Source organism: Euphorbia lathyris, chromosome 1 (genome assembly GCF_963576675.1).
Source record: "Euphorbia lathyris chromosome 1, ddEupLath1.1, whole genome shotgun sequence".
In the NCBI taxonomy this organism is placed as follows: Eukaryota; Viridiplantae; Streptophyta; class Magnoliopsida; order Malpighiales; family Euphorbiaceae; genus Euphorbia; species Euphorbia lathyris.
This window is the reverse complement of record NC_088910.1, coordinates 12,842,233-12,861,310: the sequence shown is the minus strand read 5'-3', so window position 1 is coordinate 12,861,310 and position 19,078 is coordinate 12,842,233. Positions and strand designations below refer to the sequence as shown.

General features: G+C 31.1%; 1 protein-coding gene and 1 long non-coding RNA gene across 10 annotated transcripts; one reads left to right on the top strand and one right to left on the bottom strand.

Annotated features, from left to right (window-relative positions):
- Positions 1–1,170: 1,170 nt before the first annotated feature.
- Positions 1,171–2,525, top strand: LOC136219850 (uncharacterized). The gene is made up of 3 exons (XR_010684301.1): positions 1,171–1,249; positions 2,067–2,164; positions 2,392–2,525. It is a non-coding gene; the product is annotated as an uncharacterized lncRNA (long non-coding RNA).
- A 2,984-nt stretch (positions 2,526–5,509) lies between these two features.
- LOC136222153 (uncharacterized) lies at positions 5,510–10,793 on the bottom strand. Of its 9 annotated transcripts, none has more exons than XM_066009668.1 (8): positions 10,605–10,793; positions 10,070–10,161; positions 9,152–9,792; positions 8,758–8,804; positions 8,514–8,663; positions 6,977–7,192; positions 6,776–6,876; positions 5,510–6,172 (listed from the first exon to the last, which is right to left on the bottom strand). In XM_066009668.1, the coding sequence occupies exons 6-8, from the start codon at positions 7,072–7,074 to the stop codon at positions 5,685–5,687; spliced, it is 687 nt and encodes a 228-aa protein (XP_065865740.1). In that variant the 5' UTR covers positions 7,075–7,192; positions 8,514–8,663; positions 8,758–8,804; positions 9,152–9,792; positions 10,070–10,161; positions 10,605–10,793; the 3' UTR covers positions 5,510–5,684. The 9 variants fall into 9 exon arrangements, with proteins under 9 accessions (XP_065865740.1, XP_065865752.1, XP_065865781.1 ...); XM_066009680.1 differs by having other exon boundaries at positions 9,152–9,195; XM_066009709.1 differs by having other exon boundaries at positions 10,070–10,156.
- Between the last annotated feature and the right edge of the window lie 8,285 nt (positions 10,794–19,078).

Sequence of the window (19,078 nt, the reverse complement as noted above, 5' to 3'; positions counted from 1 at the left end):
TTTTTTTTTATCATCATATCAAATCTATTACAAATTTCTCTCATTGAGATCTAAGGTTTATACTTATAAATTGGGGGTTTTGTTATTCCTTCAAATTTTAGCTTATAAAATTGTGAGTTTTCGATTCCTTCAAGTTTAATTTGAGAATTCTTTATTAGTTTATGGTTAGAACCTTCACTATTTTCTTTCTCTCAACCTCTCTCGGCATCATTTTTTATTTCCTCGAGCATTGTAGATTTTATTGTCTTTCATTTCGAGGGTTTTTATTTTATAATGGGATCTCATAAGTTTTAACTAATTATAGTTTGTAATATGATTTTGATAAATTTTAATTCTTATCTGCATTTTTTTTTTTAATTTGTAAGATATCCATTATCTCCTTAATCAATAACAGTAGTACCTTGTGATATGTCTTTCAAGATGTAATTGATCAAATCCAATCCTATCTATGTTTGAAACAAAAATAATAATAAATAATAATTTCTACTCTCTCTTGCCTATTTCTTTCAACTGTTTCGTATCAAACCCTTAACTCACACTGTAGCAATCATTTGTAGAAATTAGACTTAATTGCTTATGTTAATGGTGAAGTTTGGTTTTTCTTTAGATCAATTTTTGTGAGTTAGGGTGATAATGGTTGGTGTTATTTTTATCAGGGAGCATGGTGGATGGCCTGGTGATAATATTGATGGCCTGCAATTTCTTCGGTTTCAGTTCCTTTAATTATTTTTCTCTACTACGGTCTCTTCTTCCCAGTGTGTACATGGATTTCATCTTCTTCTTGAGCGAGTTCCTTTTTTTTTCTAATTTGATGTCCTATAACAGGTGCTATTAACCTCTCCGGTCATTCTACTGCTATTAAGCGATTTCTTTGCATGTTCATTACATTCCCTGCTATTAGGATCAGATAATGCATTTCTAATTCCTTTCTTTTCTCTTGGAGTTCTGATAATTGAAATTCCATTTGTATAAATATAGTTACCTTTCCATTTCAACCTTGCTATAGGTGCTTTGATTGCATAAGTTGATCCTGGTTTTTTTTTCCATAATTGAATTTTATAGCATTGTCTCTCTGAAGTTTTTGGACTTGAAATTCAAATTATTTTGCTTTTGAACTACTCTTTGTTTCTAATGTCTATTTTATATCTAATTTACAGGAACTTTGGTATATGTTGATCACGAACTTATGTCTGTCTCGTGCTTCTCTACCTCTCCAAGCCCCTCGCTGCACTTTTTTCACCATTACTCCGTCAGTATTTCAAACACATTTTACGCAAGCATATATAATGTATATATATAGGCTCTTTAAAGTAATTGTTCTAATTTTGATTGTGAGAATAGAGCCTCTTTAACATAATTGTTCTAATTACTTTGGATGATCAATGAGAAATTTTGTTCATTGCTTTTTCTTTTGAAATTCTATTCTGTGATTCTAACTGCCTTTTTTTCATTTATATATTTTTACTTTCGTTCTCTTTATCTTTCTCCTAAATCACGGGAATTCAAGATAGAGTTGTTGGTTTCTTTCAAGATTCTGGTTTGCCCCAAGCAAGTCAAGGTTTTGATTTACAATTATGCGAATAGGGAAATAGAGATAAAATCCATTTTCTACTCATAATCATTTGATTGGTTTTGATTTCGTTTACTAACTGGAATTTGAACAGATCCTGCCCAAAAATGGGTTTCTACAGATAATTATAAGGCTATTTATGGCCACTAGCTTCAAGTAAGCATTACTTTGCTCATGAGGCCTTAACTTCCCATCTTCTTAATCCCTCCTAATGAAAATAAAGGATGAAGTTGCTTGATTTGCTACTACTATCAAATTGGATATTCAGATTTTCATTTGATTGGAACTTAGGCCATTAAGTTGTTTAGGTAGAATATGGTCAAATGTTGATATTTTTTGAAATTTTCTTTTTTCAAACTAAATTATTTATTTTTATTGACAAATTTTTTGTGATAAACTTTTATGTAGCCATTTTCTTTGATAATCCCTGATTTTCCACTTAGAATCTCTCTAATGGTTTCGAATTGAAATTCACCAGTTTTTTATTTTGTTACAGTTCTTTCTTCCTTTTTCTTCCATTCGCTGGATACAGTTCTTTTTTCCTTTTTCTTGGATTCGTTGGGCTCTCCCAGACTAGATTTTTCTTCAGTTGAGGTAAGGGATGCCATTAATTTTTCATTGTTCCATTTTTATTTTTAGCTCTTTGTTGATTATTTATTTAGTGTAAAAGCTCTATTTCAGGCGATGATTCTAAGCCTTTATGTTTGAGGAAACATGGGTGTGCATATTTACTATTATATAGTTTTTTAGCATTGATGTTCATCATAGTGTTTATTTCTAAGGTGCTTACATAGTTTTTATTGTTATGATGGGAATTTCAGGATTACAGAGCAATGAAGAAGAGTGGGGATAGATGCTCAACCGGAGAGACAATTGGACATGTTGCTTTCAATTGCCTTTTATGGGCTCTTCATCACTTATTGGTATTTATTTTCAAGCATGTGTTTCTTTCACTCTAAAAGCAATGGCTCTTTTTTTTTTTTTTTTTTTTTGTAATATATAGGAACACTAACCAATTTTGATTAGAGAATGAAACCAAATATGAGATCTAAAAGGGAGTCAATTGTCCCTGCACTCATTACTATTGATTTGCTCACTACACTAATTCATATACTATTGTTAGGAATATCACTTAGTTTCTTTTATATATTTTTAGCTATTGAAATTTGATTATGGAGGTACTGGTGTTAAATTAGATTAGCAAATTTATTGGATAGTAATATCAATGTCACTCTATTAAATTTGATTATCTAACAAATTTGATTTTAATCTATTGATGAAAAGCGATTTTTAAGCTTCATTGTTAAATTCTCATTTTCATAAAATTTATTTGACAGTTGAAAATTGACCAAAACTACTCAGGATGATTTTTTAGATATTTTGATATTTTGTTTAGTTCCTTTGTAATTAATTTTCCTCTACTTCTTTTCCAGGTTATAGATTTGTTTTACAGTGGTTATATTATATACCTAAATTGATACTTTGTATTCTGATTGATTGTTACTATGAGGTTGGATTAGAACGCAGACAAGAAGCTTTATGTACAAGATACCCTTAATCATTTTAAGGATTAGTTTCCAAATATTGCATTTGAATTTTAATTGTGATAATCTATTTTTGTGTTCTCATATTGCATTTTAATTTGATGGAATTCTGAAGTTGTGTTTCTTTTGCATAAAAAGGATATCAATGTGATTTTGTAAACTATGTCAAAGTTATGCATAATCCTTTAAAACTCTAATCATTGTAGGTTTGGGCATATTTCTTTTGTTGGTTGCGAATTGCATGATTTACTAATCTCAGTTTTATTTTCTAGACGTTTTGTATTGGAATGAAATATAAAAATATAAATTCGCATATATTAGTGAAGTATTCAGAAGTATTTGTATGACACGGAAATAGAAAGAAAAAGCTAAAATATTAATATAAACATGTATGGAGCAACCGTGTTTTTGTATGGAGCAAAACTAAAAAATAAACTGAAATAGCAATTTACTAATTTCCAATCAATATTTAATAGAAGTGATAGAATCCAAAAGAAAGTGTGAAAAACCAAATATAAATGTTTGTCTTATTTGTAAACATAAGTATGTGGTATATTATAAAATAATATTTTAAATTACAGTTATCATAAAAAATATTTTCAATTTAAATTATATTTTTGATAATGATATTTTTTATCTTTAAAACACTTGGACTCCAAATCGAAATGAAGTTGAGCATTTTATTAGGGTAAAGTTCCAAAAAAAAAACTCATATGCTTTCACGAAATGCTAAACTAGCATTTGAAAAGGTTTGAAAATATAAAAATAACTGTTAACGACTTCAAAATGAAAATTTTCAAGAATTAAAATTGTTTAGTGTCACATTTGTTATGAAACTAAGTATTTTATTTTTCAAAATCATCAAGTTTTTGAATTTTTCGATTTTGAGATCGTCGATTTTTCCTTGATGATTTTTAAAAAATAAAATTCATTTTGAAATCAATCAAGAAAAATAAAAAATGGAGTAATTAGCAAACAAATTCTATTTGTTTTAATTGTCATCAAATTACCCGCTCAAGTCACGAATCTATGGGATATGCGAACGAAAATGTAAAAAAAAACCATGCAATGTTATTCTAACAAAATCTATAAATCAGAATTATGATATGTAATTTTTTTTATAAATTCAAAATGTATTGATTACTATAATTTAAAAAAAAAACACAGTCAGATATAAGAAAGGGAAGAGAGATGAGGGAAGAGTATATAAAGGGAGAGAGCAGAAACAAACCCTAAATTTTAGATTAAAAAAATAGTTTCTAGCATGACCAAGGTGGTTTTAGTGAGTGGATAAAATAAGTAGTAACTAACACTAAAAACTAAAACACGACTTAGACTAAAAATCAATACCTTTATAAATTAAAAATAATTTAAAAATTTGAGGTAATTACACATCAGCAAAGCTTCTGTTAGCTTGACATGTGGCAAATAAGGTTCCAGCTTTTATAATATTAATAGATAGATAGATTGCATTTTAAAAAAATCCAACATAATTTTCTTAAAAGAAAAATCTAACATAATATAAACTAGAAGTCTGTCTGATTCTCAATCCAATTGCCACGTTCGGATCTCACAACACTGATTATAATTATAGAATACTAGATGTTCATAAAAACAGTATATATATTGAAATTCAAAAGTATCTTATTGATATTCAGCACATAGAGATCTTAGGGCCGGATCAAAATCGATTGCTAAATATATTTTCTTGTTGCAAAAAAGAAACGGCAGAAATGCTGCCCATTTTAATCATCTAATTTTTTTTTTTGTTTAGCAACTTTTTTTCTGTTGCAAAATTAAAAAGGAGAAAAAGGGTTCGAGATCATTCTCTTAACTTAAAATTTGGAAGAGAGAGTTAAAATCGACTCCTCAAATCACTAATCTCTCTAGAGATAAGAAAAAAACAAAAAGCTGAAGACATTTTTGTATTACGATTTGTAAGATTACTGAATACTGAATGAAAAAATTATTACGCATTAAGATTCAATTCATCATTTATAGAATTCCAGCAAACCATAATTTATTATTAATATTAGCAACAATATATGAGAAGAAAATTTATGTTCAAATGTGATTAAACAAATCTAAATCAAGTGATGATAAGTAAACTCCAGATAATATTTTATGAATGAAAGTAAAAGAAGGATTTAAAGTCTTATAAAAATATTTATAAAATAGCACAAAAAAATCCATACTTACCTAGACTTTTAATACAATGTCGTACATTATACACAATTTTTCAATATCTACACAAAATTTCATCCAAAATCCTAATTTTCATGGTAACAGCAAACTTCACACAAAGGGATCCGAATGGAGCTTCAGCACCCATAGAACACTTCATTAAACCTGTGTAGAGGAAATTTTAACTTTTTAGGATAAAACACCCAAGAAATTTCAAGTAAACATCCATATGGAACACCACGCATCGGTGTGAATCATTTATTCGTCACTATTTACAATTGCATTTGATATTTTACCACAATAATAATAATAATAAATATGAATCATAAATCAAAAGACAACACATGGTTAGCTGAATTTAGAATAATTAGTTTCTAGTCCTATGATCACTGCAGCCGTCTCCTCTTTGAACTCCCAACATTTCTCTTGCGATTTTTCACATTCATCATGTGCAACTTTCTTGAATTAATCCTTAGCCTATCTGATCCACTCTTAACACGAAGAGATATTCCTCTACCCGAACGGTGTAGATGATGGTGATGGTGATGGTGATGGCGATGGTGATACAAAGAGCGTCGAGAGCTCAATAATTGAGTCTTTCTTCTTTCCCTGACTGACTTGCGCTTTCTGCAGATAATTGGTTGATTAAAATACCCACTTTCAGAGCTCTCAATGTCTGAAAAACGAGACCGTGTTCTCCTTCTTCTCTGTCGATACACCCGTTTTGTGTTCTTTAATTTGTACCAACAAAAACAGGTAATGTATTTCAAACTGTGCCAATAACCATAACATGCAGCCCAACACATGTTACAAAGGCTTCGTCCGATGCACTGGCAAATTCCCAGTTGGAAAGTTATGTAGAAGAATAAAAAACCTGTCATCATTCGAAAGTGGATATCAATCAAAAGCAACCAAAAACGCAAAATTGACCTTCGAACATAGAGCAATCCTTCGTGTTAATGTTGCATTGTGCTTAGATACATGTATTTAGTAACAATAAACAAAAGTTTAAGTTTATAGGGTAAATAATTTATTAGTCCCCACCTTCTTACGCAACACACTGTTTAATCCTCCTATTTTGAAAAACACATTATAAGGTCCCTATCTTTTGCCAATATTAACTCTTTGGTCCTTTTGTCTAATCATTTTCGATTTTTAACAGAACGTATCTTAGCTTTCAGGACAACCATAGCAAAATACAAATGATCATGTTACTCTGTTATGTTCTGTCTGTTTATGCCAAATATAGCGGTTAAAAATCTAAAAAAAAATAGATAGAAGGATCAAAAGGTTAACAGTGACAAATGTTATGGACCTTATAATGTGTTTTTCAAAATAAGAGGACTAAACAGTGTGTTAGGTCAAATTTTGCAACTATAAGTGTCTAATAACTCATTTTAAAAACCTAGACGGCCATTAGACTTTCTAATACAAATTTAAGAGTCAATTTATGCATTAATCCAATGAAAAAACTTACCTATGTAGCAGAGTCCTAAGATCAACAACAACTTCACCAAATTGGAGATGCACAGGTGTTCAATAAAACACCTTACATCCCATGCTCCTGCACATATATCCCTACATTGGAGATTTGTGTGAGCAAAATGATCACAAAACTAACTAAAGTTCCAATCTTTACTATATTTAGAGAGGAGAAAAGAGATTAGGACAGACATACTCGCATGATGCTCCAAACATATTCTTAAATGGAGCGGAGAAAACATTGCCAACAACATGGCCAAACCCATCTGCTGCTTTACTAATGGCACTCCCCATTAGACTTCAAAAAATTAAAGATGTCCCTTTTCAAGAATCCTACTCTTCCTTGCAAAAGCAAAACAATAAACTTCAATGCTCTCCGGTGAGCTAAATTGTCGATAATCTTTTCCCTAGTCTGAAATCAATGACAGCGCAAGAATAAAAGGAATTTGAGGTAAAATTGGAACTTGAATAGTATGAACAATAAAAAAGGGCGGCCCGGTCGCATTACGCGTCCCCGCTGAGCGAGGGTCCGGGGAGGGGTCCCACCACAAGGGTGTATTGGGGGCAAGCCTTCCCTTGCCAAATTAATTGGCAAGAGGCCGCTCCTAAGACTCGAACCCGTGACCTCTGGTCACACGGCAACAACGTTTTACCGTTGCGCCAAGGCTCGCCCTCAATAGTATGAACAATATAAAAAATAAAAAAAAAACGAAAAGACAGGTAGAGATCTTTTATATCTGTTTTATACCTTCAAACATAGATTCTCCAACGACAATAAATGTACATTATACAACAACAACAACAAAACTTAGTCCCGAAATGATTCGGGGTAATAAATGTACATTATATGGGAACAAAATATGATATGATATACTAAACTGCACACTAACTTGATAACACAAACTAATTCAATTCATAGATTCTTTCTGTCAAACCATTGATTCACGAATCCCAACCCATATTAACAAATAAATCCAAACCCGTGCAACTGGTAGATTACAGACAGAGTGTATATTAATTTACTTAAACAGAACAGCAAGGAAGTAATGTTTTCATGAAGGATAACAATAAGCATAAAATAAAACTAAGGAACTAATCATGGGTGAATTATATTTATTCTATGCTCGTAATTTTTTCTTTTTTATCAACTTAACAACATAAATAGGAACAGATTAAAGTATAACAACACAAAACTTAGTCCTTTAGTTTAAAAATAAATTCTGAACTTGACTAATTTAAGACTAAACTTCAAAAGTAAGTAAAGGTTTTATTGGAAGGATAACTTAGCCTGATTCTATGTACGGTCAGAGTTTGAAAGCCAAATATTATCAGAATGGGGATTTTTTGCAAACAGGTTTGTTTTGGGTCCGGTTATATATGAAGCTTTGGAGAAAGGTAATAGTTGGAGAATTTGGTGATGGCAGACAGAATGATAATTGGATTAATATGAAACCGTTAATCAGAACCACGGAATGTCAATTTTTATGTCCAAGACTAAAATAAAAGCATATGAACTTACTGAATGTGCATCCTAATACATGACTAAACAAAACCATATAAATTGACTGAATGTGCATCCTAAAAACACAGTTCCAAGAATACCAAGTCGGTGAACACAGCCCAAACAAATTTAATTAACAGTGTATTCAACCGCAATAACCAAACACAACATCAAAGAAAAAAGAACAGAAATTACTAATAGAATTATGAGAGAATAAAATGAAATGTCAAACCTGATTGGAAGAGCAAAACAGGGTCAGACAGCTCTCCTGGCTGAGATTGGGCGTTTTTATTCAGTGGGAATTACATTGAGAGCAGAAGATTAAAGTTGAAAGAAGACAGAGAACACCAAAAAAGGTCTCAAAGAAGCGATAATGCAAGAACTGTGGAAGAAAACCAAAAACCCCAATTAAAAAGATGTAGGAAACGGAAGAAGAAAGAAAAAAGATGTAAAACAGAAATAAAAGCACGGATTACCTCTGGTAATATTGAAAGCCAGAGTAGGACATTGTGCACCCGCAAACCTGCAGATTGAAACTGAAAATCAGCAACTGAGCAGACTGATAATCCAGCAACAATAAAAACCTGCATAAATAAGCGATTAAAAGACTCGATTTGATGCAATAAGGTCCTAAGGAATACTGTATAAACATTATCAACTATATTTTTTTAAGAAATTGTGCAAAAACAACGAGAAACTACATGCGCCACTGAAAAATGCAAGGATTCCATGGAAATGCAGAAGATTACATTTCGAAGCCAAGCCAAAATGGAATAAGCGGAATGAGGGAATTGGAAGAAGAGAAGTATAGGAAGAAAGAGCAAGTGAAAGAGGAAGAAAGCAACAACAGAGAAAAGAGAAATAGATTACCATTTTCAGTGGAAGTGTTTTCGGTTGGCAAAGAATGGAGATAACTGTTTCAGGGGAGAAGGAATTTCAGTGAAATGGAGCCAACGTTGCTAGGAAATAAAGGCAGTCATCACCGTGATTAGGATAGGAGATTGGGTTGTCAACCGGGCATGGACTTCCCCTAGCTCGGCATGGACTTTTGATAATGTTTATTAAAAATAAATTTTCCACATGTATATTTCTTCTAATTTAAAATTTTAAACTAATCCTCTGTCTCTAAATTTAAAATTCTATAATTATACAAAACTTAATAAATTAATTACAATATAGTTTAGATATTAATATCTATCTAGTAAAAAAACACAAAATATAGAAAAAATAAGGGTAAAGTCTAACTAAGAATCCTGTGCTTTCACGTTTTGTCAAACTAGTATCTGTACAGATCATACATCATGAGTCTTGTTGATCTATTGGGGTTCACTACCGAACTTTCTAGTTAGCTTCATCTACCAACCAACTATAATTTCAAACTAAGATACTAAGCCCATCCCATCCCCTACCCTCCAACTTAATCCAAAATTAATTAACTCAGTAAAGGTAATCAAAACTTATAGAAAAGGAGCATTGCAAGCTTAGGGGAACCTTGTTTCCCAATATAGCACCTGTAACAGGAAGCCAATCAAAGCATAAAACAACTCAATGAAAGATCCGTTAGATTCACATTTCTAATAGTGAAGTGTGATATAATTTCTAATGAAGCAAGGAAATTGACAGAAAGCAATCAATAATTGAAAGAAAACAATTCAATGAAATTCAAAACCCTTACTCATTGGTTCTGATCAAATAAAACTTTTGCATCCCTAAACCAATTTGAATCATCTCACACAGGACTTAAAACCAAATAAAAGAAAAGAAAATGGATACAGAGAGAAAGTGCACCTGAACTGCAATCTGAGGGCGACCACGTCGCTGGTGGAGGTCCGGATGTAAATGTTAGCGGGGGCGACTTGATGGAGAACAGAGACACTGAACTAAAAATGGAGATGTTGGAATGGAGCAGGAAGAAGGAAGTATAAGAATCAGAAACTATGAACTGAAAGTATTAAATGATAAAATTGTAAGGAGGAGAGTTGAATCAATTTTTCATTTTCTCCAAAAAAAAATAAGTTGATTTTTGTAGTGCCTTCTTTCTCTTGCCAAAGTGTGTATACAAAGTCAATGTTATGTTTAGTTGAAGTTTCAGTGATGGAAACCATTGAATGTACAAGGAAAAAGCAGGAACGCAAATTTTGCAGTGAGAAGTTGAAGAAAATTCAAAGAAACTAAGGTTAATTGTTCACAATTGTTCACATTCAGAGAAACTAAGGTTAATTTTTCACAATTGTTTCATGTAGTTAAGGCGGAATAGATTAATTGGTAATGAAATAAACGAATTTAACCCACAAAATATACAGAAAAACCATAAAACCCTAACCTAATCGAGGCTGGAAGATTCTGTTGAGGAGATTAGAGGTCGGAGGTTCGTCCACTGACGACGTAGCAGATGGAACAGAGAGATCCGCCGGACACGATAAACCAAGAGATATAGAGAACAAGAACCGCCGGAAGAAAAGAGAGTAGTTGGTCGGCGTAACTTCACAATGGATGGTCTGTTGGTCGGGGAATTTTTTTACACAAAATTTGAAAATACGATTTAGAGGGATAATTTATTTTAGGAAAAAATATTATTAGGTCCCTAATCTTTTATTTTTTGGTTTATTAAGTCTTTTATTTTTTATTTGGATACATTAAGCCTTGATCATTTATTTTTTGTTTCATTAAGCATTTGCTTACCAAATTAGTAAGTTGTGAACATCTAATTATATTAAAAAGACGTTATTAATTTCATCTGTATTTAAAATTATAAAAATAAATATTGTTTACAATTTGAATTAAGGTTTTTACAGTTTTTCTATAGTCACATTACCTATCCAAAACTGCTTTCAGATAGTGAAAAGAATACAAATTTCAAATGCAAGTGAAATGAGTAATACTCTCTTAACTGAGTTTCATGTTCTAACATTGATTTTTTGGTTATCGATGGCTTAATAAGATAAAAAAAAGATCAGGGGTTTAATGAACCAAAAAATGAAAGATCAAGAACCTAATGATGCCTTTTGCTTTATTTTAGGGATAATGTGCAAATACCCTTAACGTTTACATTCATGAGCAATTGTACCATTAACGTTTAAAATGGTGCAATTAACATTGGCAGTCGAGAGCAATTTTACCTCAAAGTTGACAAGTTTGGTCAATTTTAGATATTATTATAAAACATATATATTTTGTTCTTTATTCTACACTAATTGCATATCAGTTCGTTTAAAAAAAATCATATTTTTTGTGATTTAATAATAGAATTGGAGATTAATATTTATAAATTCTGCAAAATATTTCGACATTTTTTTTGTCCAACTCGTACAATAGACAATATATTTTTTTAATTTTTTTCACGTCTAATCATATTTGTATAATTCGTTGAATAATAAAATGACTCACAAATGATGTGTAGATAACAAGATCCATGACTGAGAAGACAGTTTGATGAATTATTTCTCAAATTGGCCAACCTTGACAATATTATGGGTAAAATTGCACAATTTTACATGTTAGGAGTAAAATTGCTGATGGTTGTAAACGTTAGGGGCATGTTTGCACATCCCTTTATTTTAGGTATTCAAAATTTTATCATTTGCCCCTTATAATATCATTTGGTAACATGATATTCTCGTATGTGACATTTAACTCATTCTGGATAAAACTGTTTGGTAACATGTCTGCTATGGTTTTCTACAACAAAAATTGTTTGATAAAACTGAAAATTAATTACTGAATAAAAATACTAAATTTTAAGTATTAAATATTATAGGGTAAATTCCAAAAAAAACTTATGTGGTTTGATGTTGTTCCAAAAAAACCCTTGTGGTTTGTTATTACAAAAAAAAAAAAGGATTGTGTTTGCATCGTAACCCGAAAAACGGAAAATGGTTTAACACCGTTAAAGTGCTGACGTGGCACAGGGGTAAAACGGGAAAATCGAATTTTTTTTTATTTTTTTATTTTTTTCTCTCTTATCTCTCCTCCTCCTTCTTCTTCTTCCGTCTTCCTTCTTCTTCTTCTTCCTCCTTCTTCTTCCTCCTTCTTCTTCATCTCTTCTCTCCTTCTTCTTCCTCATACTTCTTCTTTTTTCTTCTCTCCTTCTTCTTCTTCATCTCTTCACTCCTTCTTCTTCCTTTTTCTTCTTCCTTCTTCTTCTTTTTTTTCTATTCTTTTTTTTAAAAAAAAAATTCCCTTACTCGAAGAAATCTGAAAATTTTCGAAATCTGGAAATTTCCGAAACTTAAAAGAAGAAAGAAAAAAAAAGAAGGAAGAAGAAGAATGGAGGAGGGGAGAAGAAGGAAGAAGAAGGAAGAGGAGAGAAGAAGAAGAAGAAGAAGAAGAAGAAGAAGAAGAAGGAAGAAGGAGGAGAGAGAAGAGGGAAAAAATAAAAAAAATTCGATTTTCCCGTTTTACCCCTGTGCCATGTCAGCACTTTAACGGTGTTAAGCAATTTTCCGTTTTTCGGGTAACGGCGCAAACCACAGTCCTTTTTTTTTGTAATAACAAACCACAAGGGTTTTTTTGGAACAACATCAAACCACAGGGGTTTTTTTTAGAATTTACCCAATATTATAAGTACTAAAAGTATTAAATAATCTAATTATTTGATAAATACTAAAATGATTAGTTAATTTAAAAATATTAGTTGACTTAGACTGAGAGAGGGGAGAGTTACTGGTTGTATGAATCGTAGTACTCCTAGAGTATTTTGTTTTTTATTTTTTTTATCTTGATTTTATTTTTTTTTTTGCAGACAATGACTTTATGTTCTTTGCAGCTACTATCATCAAGAGCTAAAAGATCGATGATGTTTTGCATATTTATGAATTGATCTGGGAACATCTTTTTCAGTTCTAGCGTGTCCACGGATTTTAGAAGGGCTACCAAGCGAGCTCCTGAATGTGCATGCTCATCTTGATACAAGTCATTATCTAGGTCTTTCATCTCTAATGGGGAGGTCGAAACAGTCCATATTTGGTTTTTTGAAAGACGGGATAAGGAAAATATTTAGTTCTTAGGGTTTTAGATTTCTTTCTTCTGCCGGGAAGGAAATTTTTTTCTACATTTTGCACGACTACTTTTCTTTTACCATAATCTCTTTCTGATGAGTTGTGGAGAATGATGAATTCATTCTAGTGGGGTACGAAATGATATGCGTTAGAATGGATAAGGGCGGAATTGGTTTTAGGGACCTTCGAGATTATAACATTTTTTTACTCGGCAAGCAAGGACGAAAGTTTATCGATCAACCAACATTGAAAATGTGTGGTTTGAAACTGATGCAAAAATCGTAGTACGAAGGTTGACCTCTCTGAGTTCAGGTACACAATCCAAGACTGTCGAACTACGACTGCTTCTTGCCAGGATTTTCATATCGCTTTTATTCCACGGTCAACTAATAGTGTCGCTCATTCTATTGCTCGACAAGCTTTGTTCAACACTAATAGTTTGACATCTTTTGTTGTTCTTAATTAGCTTTCTTCGGCTTTGTGTAAGGATATCTGTTTTACCTTATAAAAAACTTGATTAAATATTTTATGTGGTTGGAGAATAGTAATTATCAAACGCACGGAAAGTAAACAAGTGTTTAAACTTGAACTCCATATTGATAACTTTAGATCCTTAAACATTTAAGTTTTATTTGTTTTTATTTCATTTATATTACATACAATCATATAAAATTTATATTCATATATAATTGTGATACGACGATCTATTTTAAAATTCCTAAATTTATATTGTTTTAGATCTCCTAAATTTAGATGGTCTTAGATCGTGATATTTTATGAGTAGAATTTTTATTTGAGAAAAGTATAAAAAATGAAATTTGTAGTTTGGTTGATTTGTAAAAACATCATCATCATTTAAAAGTTTATAAACAGATGTCTATATTTTATAGATTTTGCAGTCAAATGATATGTGAGTCAATTTTTAAGCGAACTAATATTTGTAAGGGAAAAATACAAAAATAAACCTTGTGGTTACACCTGTTTTCAATGATAACCTATGTGGTTTAAAAGTTTTCAAAATGGTACCATGTATTTCAATTCGTTAGCAAACATAGGCATTTTTGTCTAACGGTGTTAAAAATGATGAGGTGGCAGTCAAAGTCAAAAAGTAAGAGGGACATTTTTGTCATTTCATTTATATTCTATATTCTATTTTATTATATTTTTAAAAATTTAACCCAATCCCCAATCCCCAACCCACACCTCATCTCACCTCTCTCTCTCTCACCTCTCTCTCATATCGATCTTCTTTTTCTACCTTGCCTTCCTCTTCTACCTTGCAGTTCTTTTCTATTTTTATTACAGACTTCTTTTCTTTCTTTTCCTTGGTGGTCTTGAGCTTGACTTGGTTTCTATTCGCCAAGGCTGCAAAAAAAAGCATTTACCATAGCACTCGCCGGAATATCCCTCCCAATCGTTTTCGGAGTCGGAGTATCCTTCATTCTCCCGAAAGCAATTGACAGCGAAGAAAAGGTCGGTGACAGTCAGTATCTAATGTTCCTTATATTTTGCTCTCTCTATTACAGCATTCCCGTCCTCGCTCGCATTCTAGCAGAACTTAAACTTCTCACAACTCAAATGGGCCAAACCGTCATGGCAGCCGCCGCAATCAACGATGTAGCCGCCTGGATCATGTTGGCTCTCGCAATTGCACTTGCAGGAAACGGAGACGGATCTGGATCCAATAGCCCGTTAATTTCTCTATGGGTTTTAATTTGCTGGTAGATTGATTAAAAGGATAGAAGATTTTGTTTCTGGATTGCTTCTTCCGCTTTACTTTGCGTCGAGTGGATTGAAAACAGATGTTGCCAAAATTCAAGGGGCTGAAGCTTGGGTGTTTTAGTTCTAGTTATATCGACAGCTTCTACCAGGAAAATCTTGGAGACGTTTGCAGTGGCGATGATGTGTATGATTCCGGTGAGGAAATCATTGGCCCTTGGAGTTTTGATGAATACCAAAGGATTGGTGGAGTTCATTGTTCTTATTATTGGCAAGGATAAAAATGTCAGTTTCTATCTAGCTAGCCCAATTCACGTGTATTATTTTTGCAGGAGCAAGGTAGAAGAGGAATGCAAGGTAGAAGAAGAAGATCGGTAGGAGAGAGAGGTGAGATGAGGTGTGGGTTGGGGATTGGGGATTGGGTTAAATTTTTAAAAATATAATAAAATAGAAAATAGAATATAAATGAAATGATAAAAATGTCCCTCTTACTTTTTGAATTGGATTGCCACCTCATCATTTTTAACAACTTTAGACAGAAATGCCTATGTTTATTAACGGATTGAAGTACATGGTATTATTTTGAAAACTTTTAAACCACATAGGTTACCATTGAAAACAGGTGTAACCACAAGGTTTATTTTTGTACTTTTCCCTATTTATAATTTAGTTAATTTACAAAGTTAGACTTTCAATTTTGAATAATTTGTCACTCTCTTTTATGATAAATATTCATGATAACAATTTTTAAAAAAATAACTGAGTTTATAAATTACAAGCACAAACCACAGTTTACAAACTTTTAAACTACGTGATTTGTGCAAATCAGTGAAATTACAGGATTTATTTATTTATTTATTTTTGTATTTTTCTCTTTTTATTTTGGTTGCACTATTTTTCTAACCCTTTTTAAACAATAATATTTTAATTTCGCTTTAATTAGTTTATGTATTTATAATTTTTTGGATGATTTAGTCAGTAACTAATAGTTTATCACATATTTTTCACTCCCCATTAATTAATCCACACTTTTAATTTAGATATAAAATTACAAAAATAAAGATTATGGTTTAGACAGTTTGCAATAGAGATCCGTGTTTTTTACAGTTTACAAATTCAATCTTTCCTTCAAAAATTATTGTCGTGACTATTTATGTAAAAATGAAGCGATTTGAAACAATCAAAATGACTGATTTTATAAATTATCTAAAATACATAAGTGTAACTTTACAAATTAAATAAACCACAAGTATTATTTGACAAAAAAAAATTGATCCATACTAAGATACTATGTTTGTGAATTTTTAAATCACGGAAACTGCCTTTACAAATCGGTAAAAAAAAAAAAATTTTTTTACTTTTCTCCTTAATTTATTGTTCCCCAAACTTTTTATTTTGTGCTGTAAATAGCACTAAATTTGCTTTTGTAACAAGATGTCAAACTTTCCGAATAATTAGCAGCGATAATCATAAACAATGTGCCCAAAAGGTCACAAAAGTGTAATTTATCTTAATAAAATCACTTAAGTTTGTTTTTGTCCTAATAAAGTCAATTTGAACATTTTTCAATCATTTTTTTGACCGAAATTATTCACGTGACATCTCAACGTCACATCACCACCCTTGACATTTTAAAAAAAATTGTAACTACATATTTTAATTGATAATCGATATGCCACGTAGGTTAATTTGTGGTTAAAATTTTAATTAACAATTCTTATTTATTTGAGTTAATTTGTAGTTAAATTTTTTTTATTATGTCACATGGTGTTGAGACGCGTGATTATATATCACGTGTACAATTTCGGCGAAAAAAATGATCGAAAAACATGCAAAGTGATTTTATTTGGATAAAAACAAACTTAAGTTATTTTATTGAACCAAATTATTCTTTTGTGAGATTTTAGAAACAATGTAAAAGCTTCTGTGACCAAGATGCTAATTAACCAAACTTTCATTACCTCCCCACCATTCCTATTGCCGAAAAATATAGTGAAAAATCCACAAAGATCTAAATTTTCTATTAGATTATGTCAGAAAGCTAGATGTTAATAAAAACAGTAAAAAAAATTACTGGGCAAGTCCTGCTCTCATACCCATATCTAAGGGTAAATTATACTCATGACCACTCAATTTTATTTATTTAACATTATGGTCACTGAACTTCAATTCTTAACACTATAGCTACTGAACTTTACACTTTTTAACACTGGTGGCTACTCAACGCCTCCAAATGACCTAAAAAAAACAAAGAGTTAATGATATTCTAAAGAGTTTTAATTCTTGAAAATTTTCGTTTTGAGGTCATTTAGGTGTTGTTTGGTTAGGGGAGAGAGTGTGAGCTTTTAGAGAGAACGAGAGCACTCCAAAAAATGTGATTTTGGAAAATAAAAAAATATATTTTCATGATAAATGTCGTTCTGAACAACTTTAATTCTTAAATATTTTCATTTTGAGATCGTTAACGGTCATTTTGAGGACTTGGTTAACGTTGAGTGGACACATGTATTAAAAAATGTAAAGTTCAGTGGTCATACCGATAAGAATTGAAGTTCAGTGACCACAATGTTAAAATGGATAAAGCACAGTGGCCATGGATATAATTTACCCCATATCTAATGGACCAGTTCGGACAAATAAAAATGATATTAAGAGAGCGTTTGATATTTGATGGGATGATGATATAGATAAATGTAAAGATAAAGATAAAAAATGAGAATAAGATAAAAACAAAATAGTTGGAAACTATTATTCAATGTTTATTTTGTGGGATAAGGATGGTGATAAAATAATATATTTTACTACATTACCCCTACCTAAACTATATAATATCATCTCATTAAAATTATAGGAGCTTATCTCACCCCTTTATACCACTCCCCCTTAAGGTATACGATTGGAGGGATAAAACTCTTATCAAGGGTCGGTCCTGACAATTTATGGACCCAGGCAAAATAAAAAATAAGGGCATTTTAACAAAAAAAATTATGCGTTTTAAAATATATTCCTATAAATAATAAACAAATAAGTATTTCATTAATGATTGTATGATACCAGTTGCGTTCACATGGACCCTGATGACCACATAAATTTGGTCATTCACCGTTAGATCTAGGCGGATTAAGGGGGTGTTTGTTTTAGCTTTTCGAAAGAGCGTTTAGTGTTTCACTCCAAACCGCAGGAAAAATAGCGTTTGGTTAGGTTTATATAACCGCAGCGTTTAGCATTTTTTCTGAAATCTGCAGCATTTTAGAGCGTTTCACGAAAAGCTCCTATTTGGAGCTTTTCATAAACAGCTGTTTGTAGTTATTTATTACTGACAAAATTATCCTTTTTATTTCCACGAAATATGTTTATTCTTTAACATTATTTATATTTCTACAAAATAATTACCAGAAGAATATTTTTTTATTGCATTCAATAAATTTTTTATTTTTTATATAGATTATTTTTATTAATTTGTGTAACACATTTTTTATTTTATAATAGGATAAAGTGTAAAAATACCCCTAACATTTATAGCTAGGAGCAATTTTACCTTTTAACGTCTAAAATGGTGCAATTATACACCTAATATTGGCAATCAAAATCAATTTCACCACTGACATTGATAAATTGGGTCAATTTGAGAAATAATTTATCAAACTGCCTTTTTGGTCATGAATATTGTCATCTACACCTCATATGTGTACCATTTTATCGTCGTTAGTAACAGATCACAAACATATGATTAGACATAAATTTTTTTTAAGAAAATAAAAAAAATATTTGTACAAGTTGGACAAAAAAAATTCAAATATTTCACCGAATTTATAAATATTAATTTTCAATTTTATTAATAAATTACAAAAAAATATGAAATCTCTTTTTTTAAAACTACTGATATGTGCAATTGGTGTAGAATAAGAAATAAAATATCTATGTTTTCTAATAATATTTGAAATTGACCCAACTTGTCAATGTTATAGATGAATTGTTCTTAACTACCAGTGTTATAAGTAAAATTGCATCATTTTAGACGTTAAGAGTAAAACTATTCATAGTCGTAAACATTATGGGTATTTTTTTCACACTTTTCCCT

What these genes read in the sequence shown, in the direction of transcription:
- LOC136222153 (XM_066009668.1), bottom strand. Translation starts at nt 7,074, where the DNA reads ATGGGGAGTGCCATTAGTAAAGCAGCAGATGGGTTTGGCCATGTTGTT. An exon ending in ATGTTTGGAGCATCATGCGA is followed by an intron (nt 6,877 to 6,976) that starts GTATGTCTGTCC and finishes TCTCCAATGTAG; the next exon opens with GGATATATGTGCAGGAGCAT. An exon ending in CTTAGGACTCTGCTACATAG is followed by an intron (nt 6,173 to 6,775) that starts GTAAGTTTTTTC and finishes GAATGATGACAG; the next exon opens with GTTTTTTATTCTTCTACATA.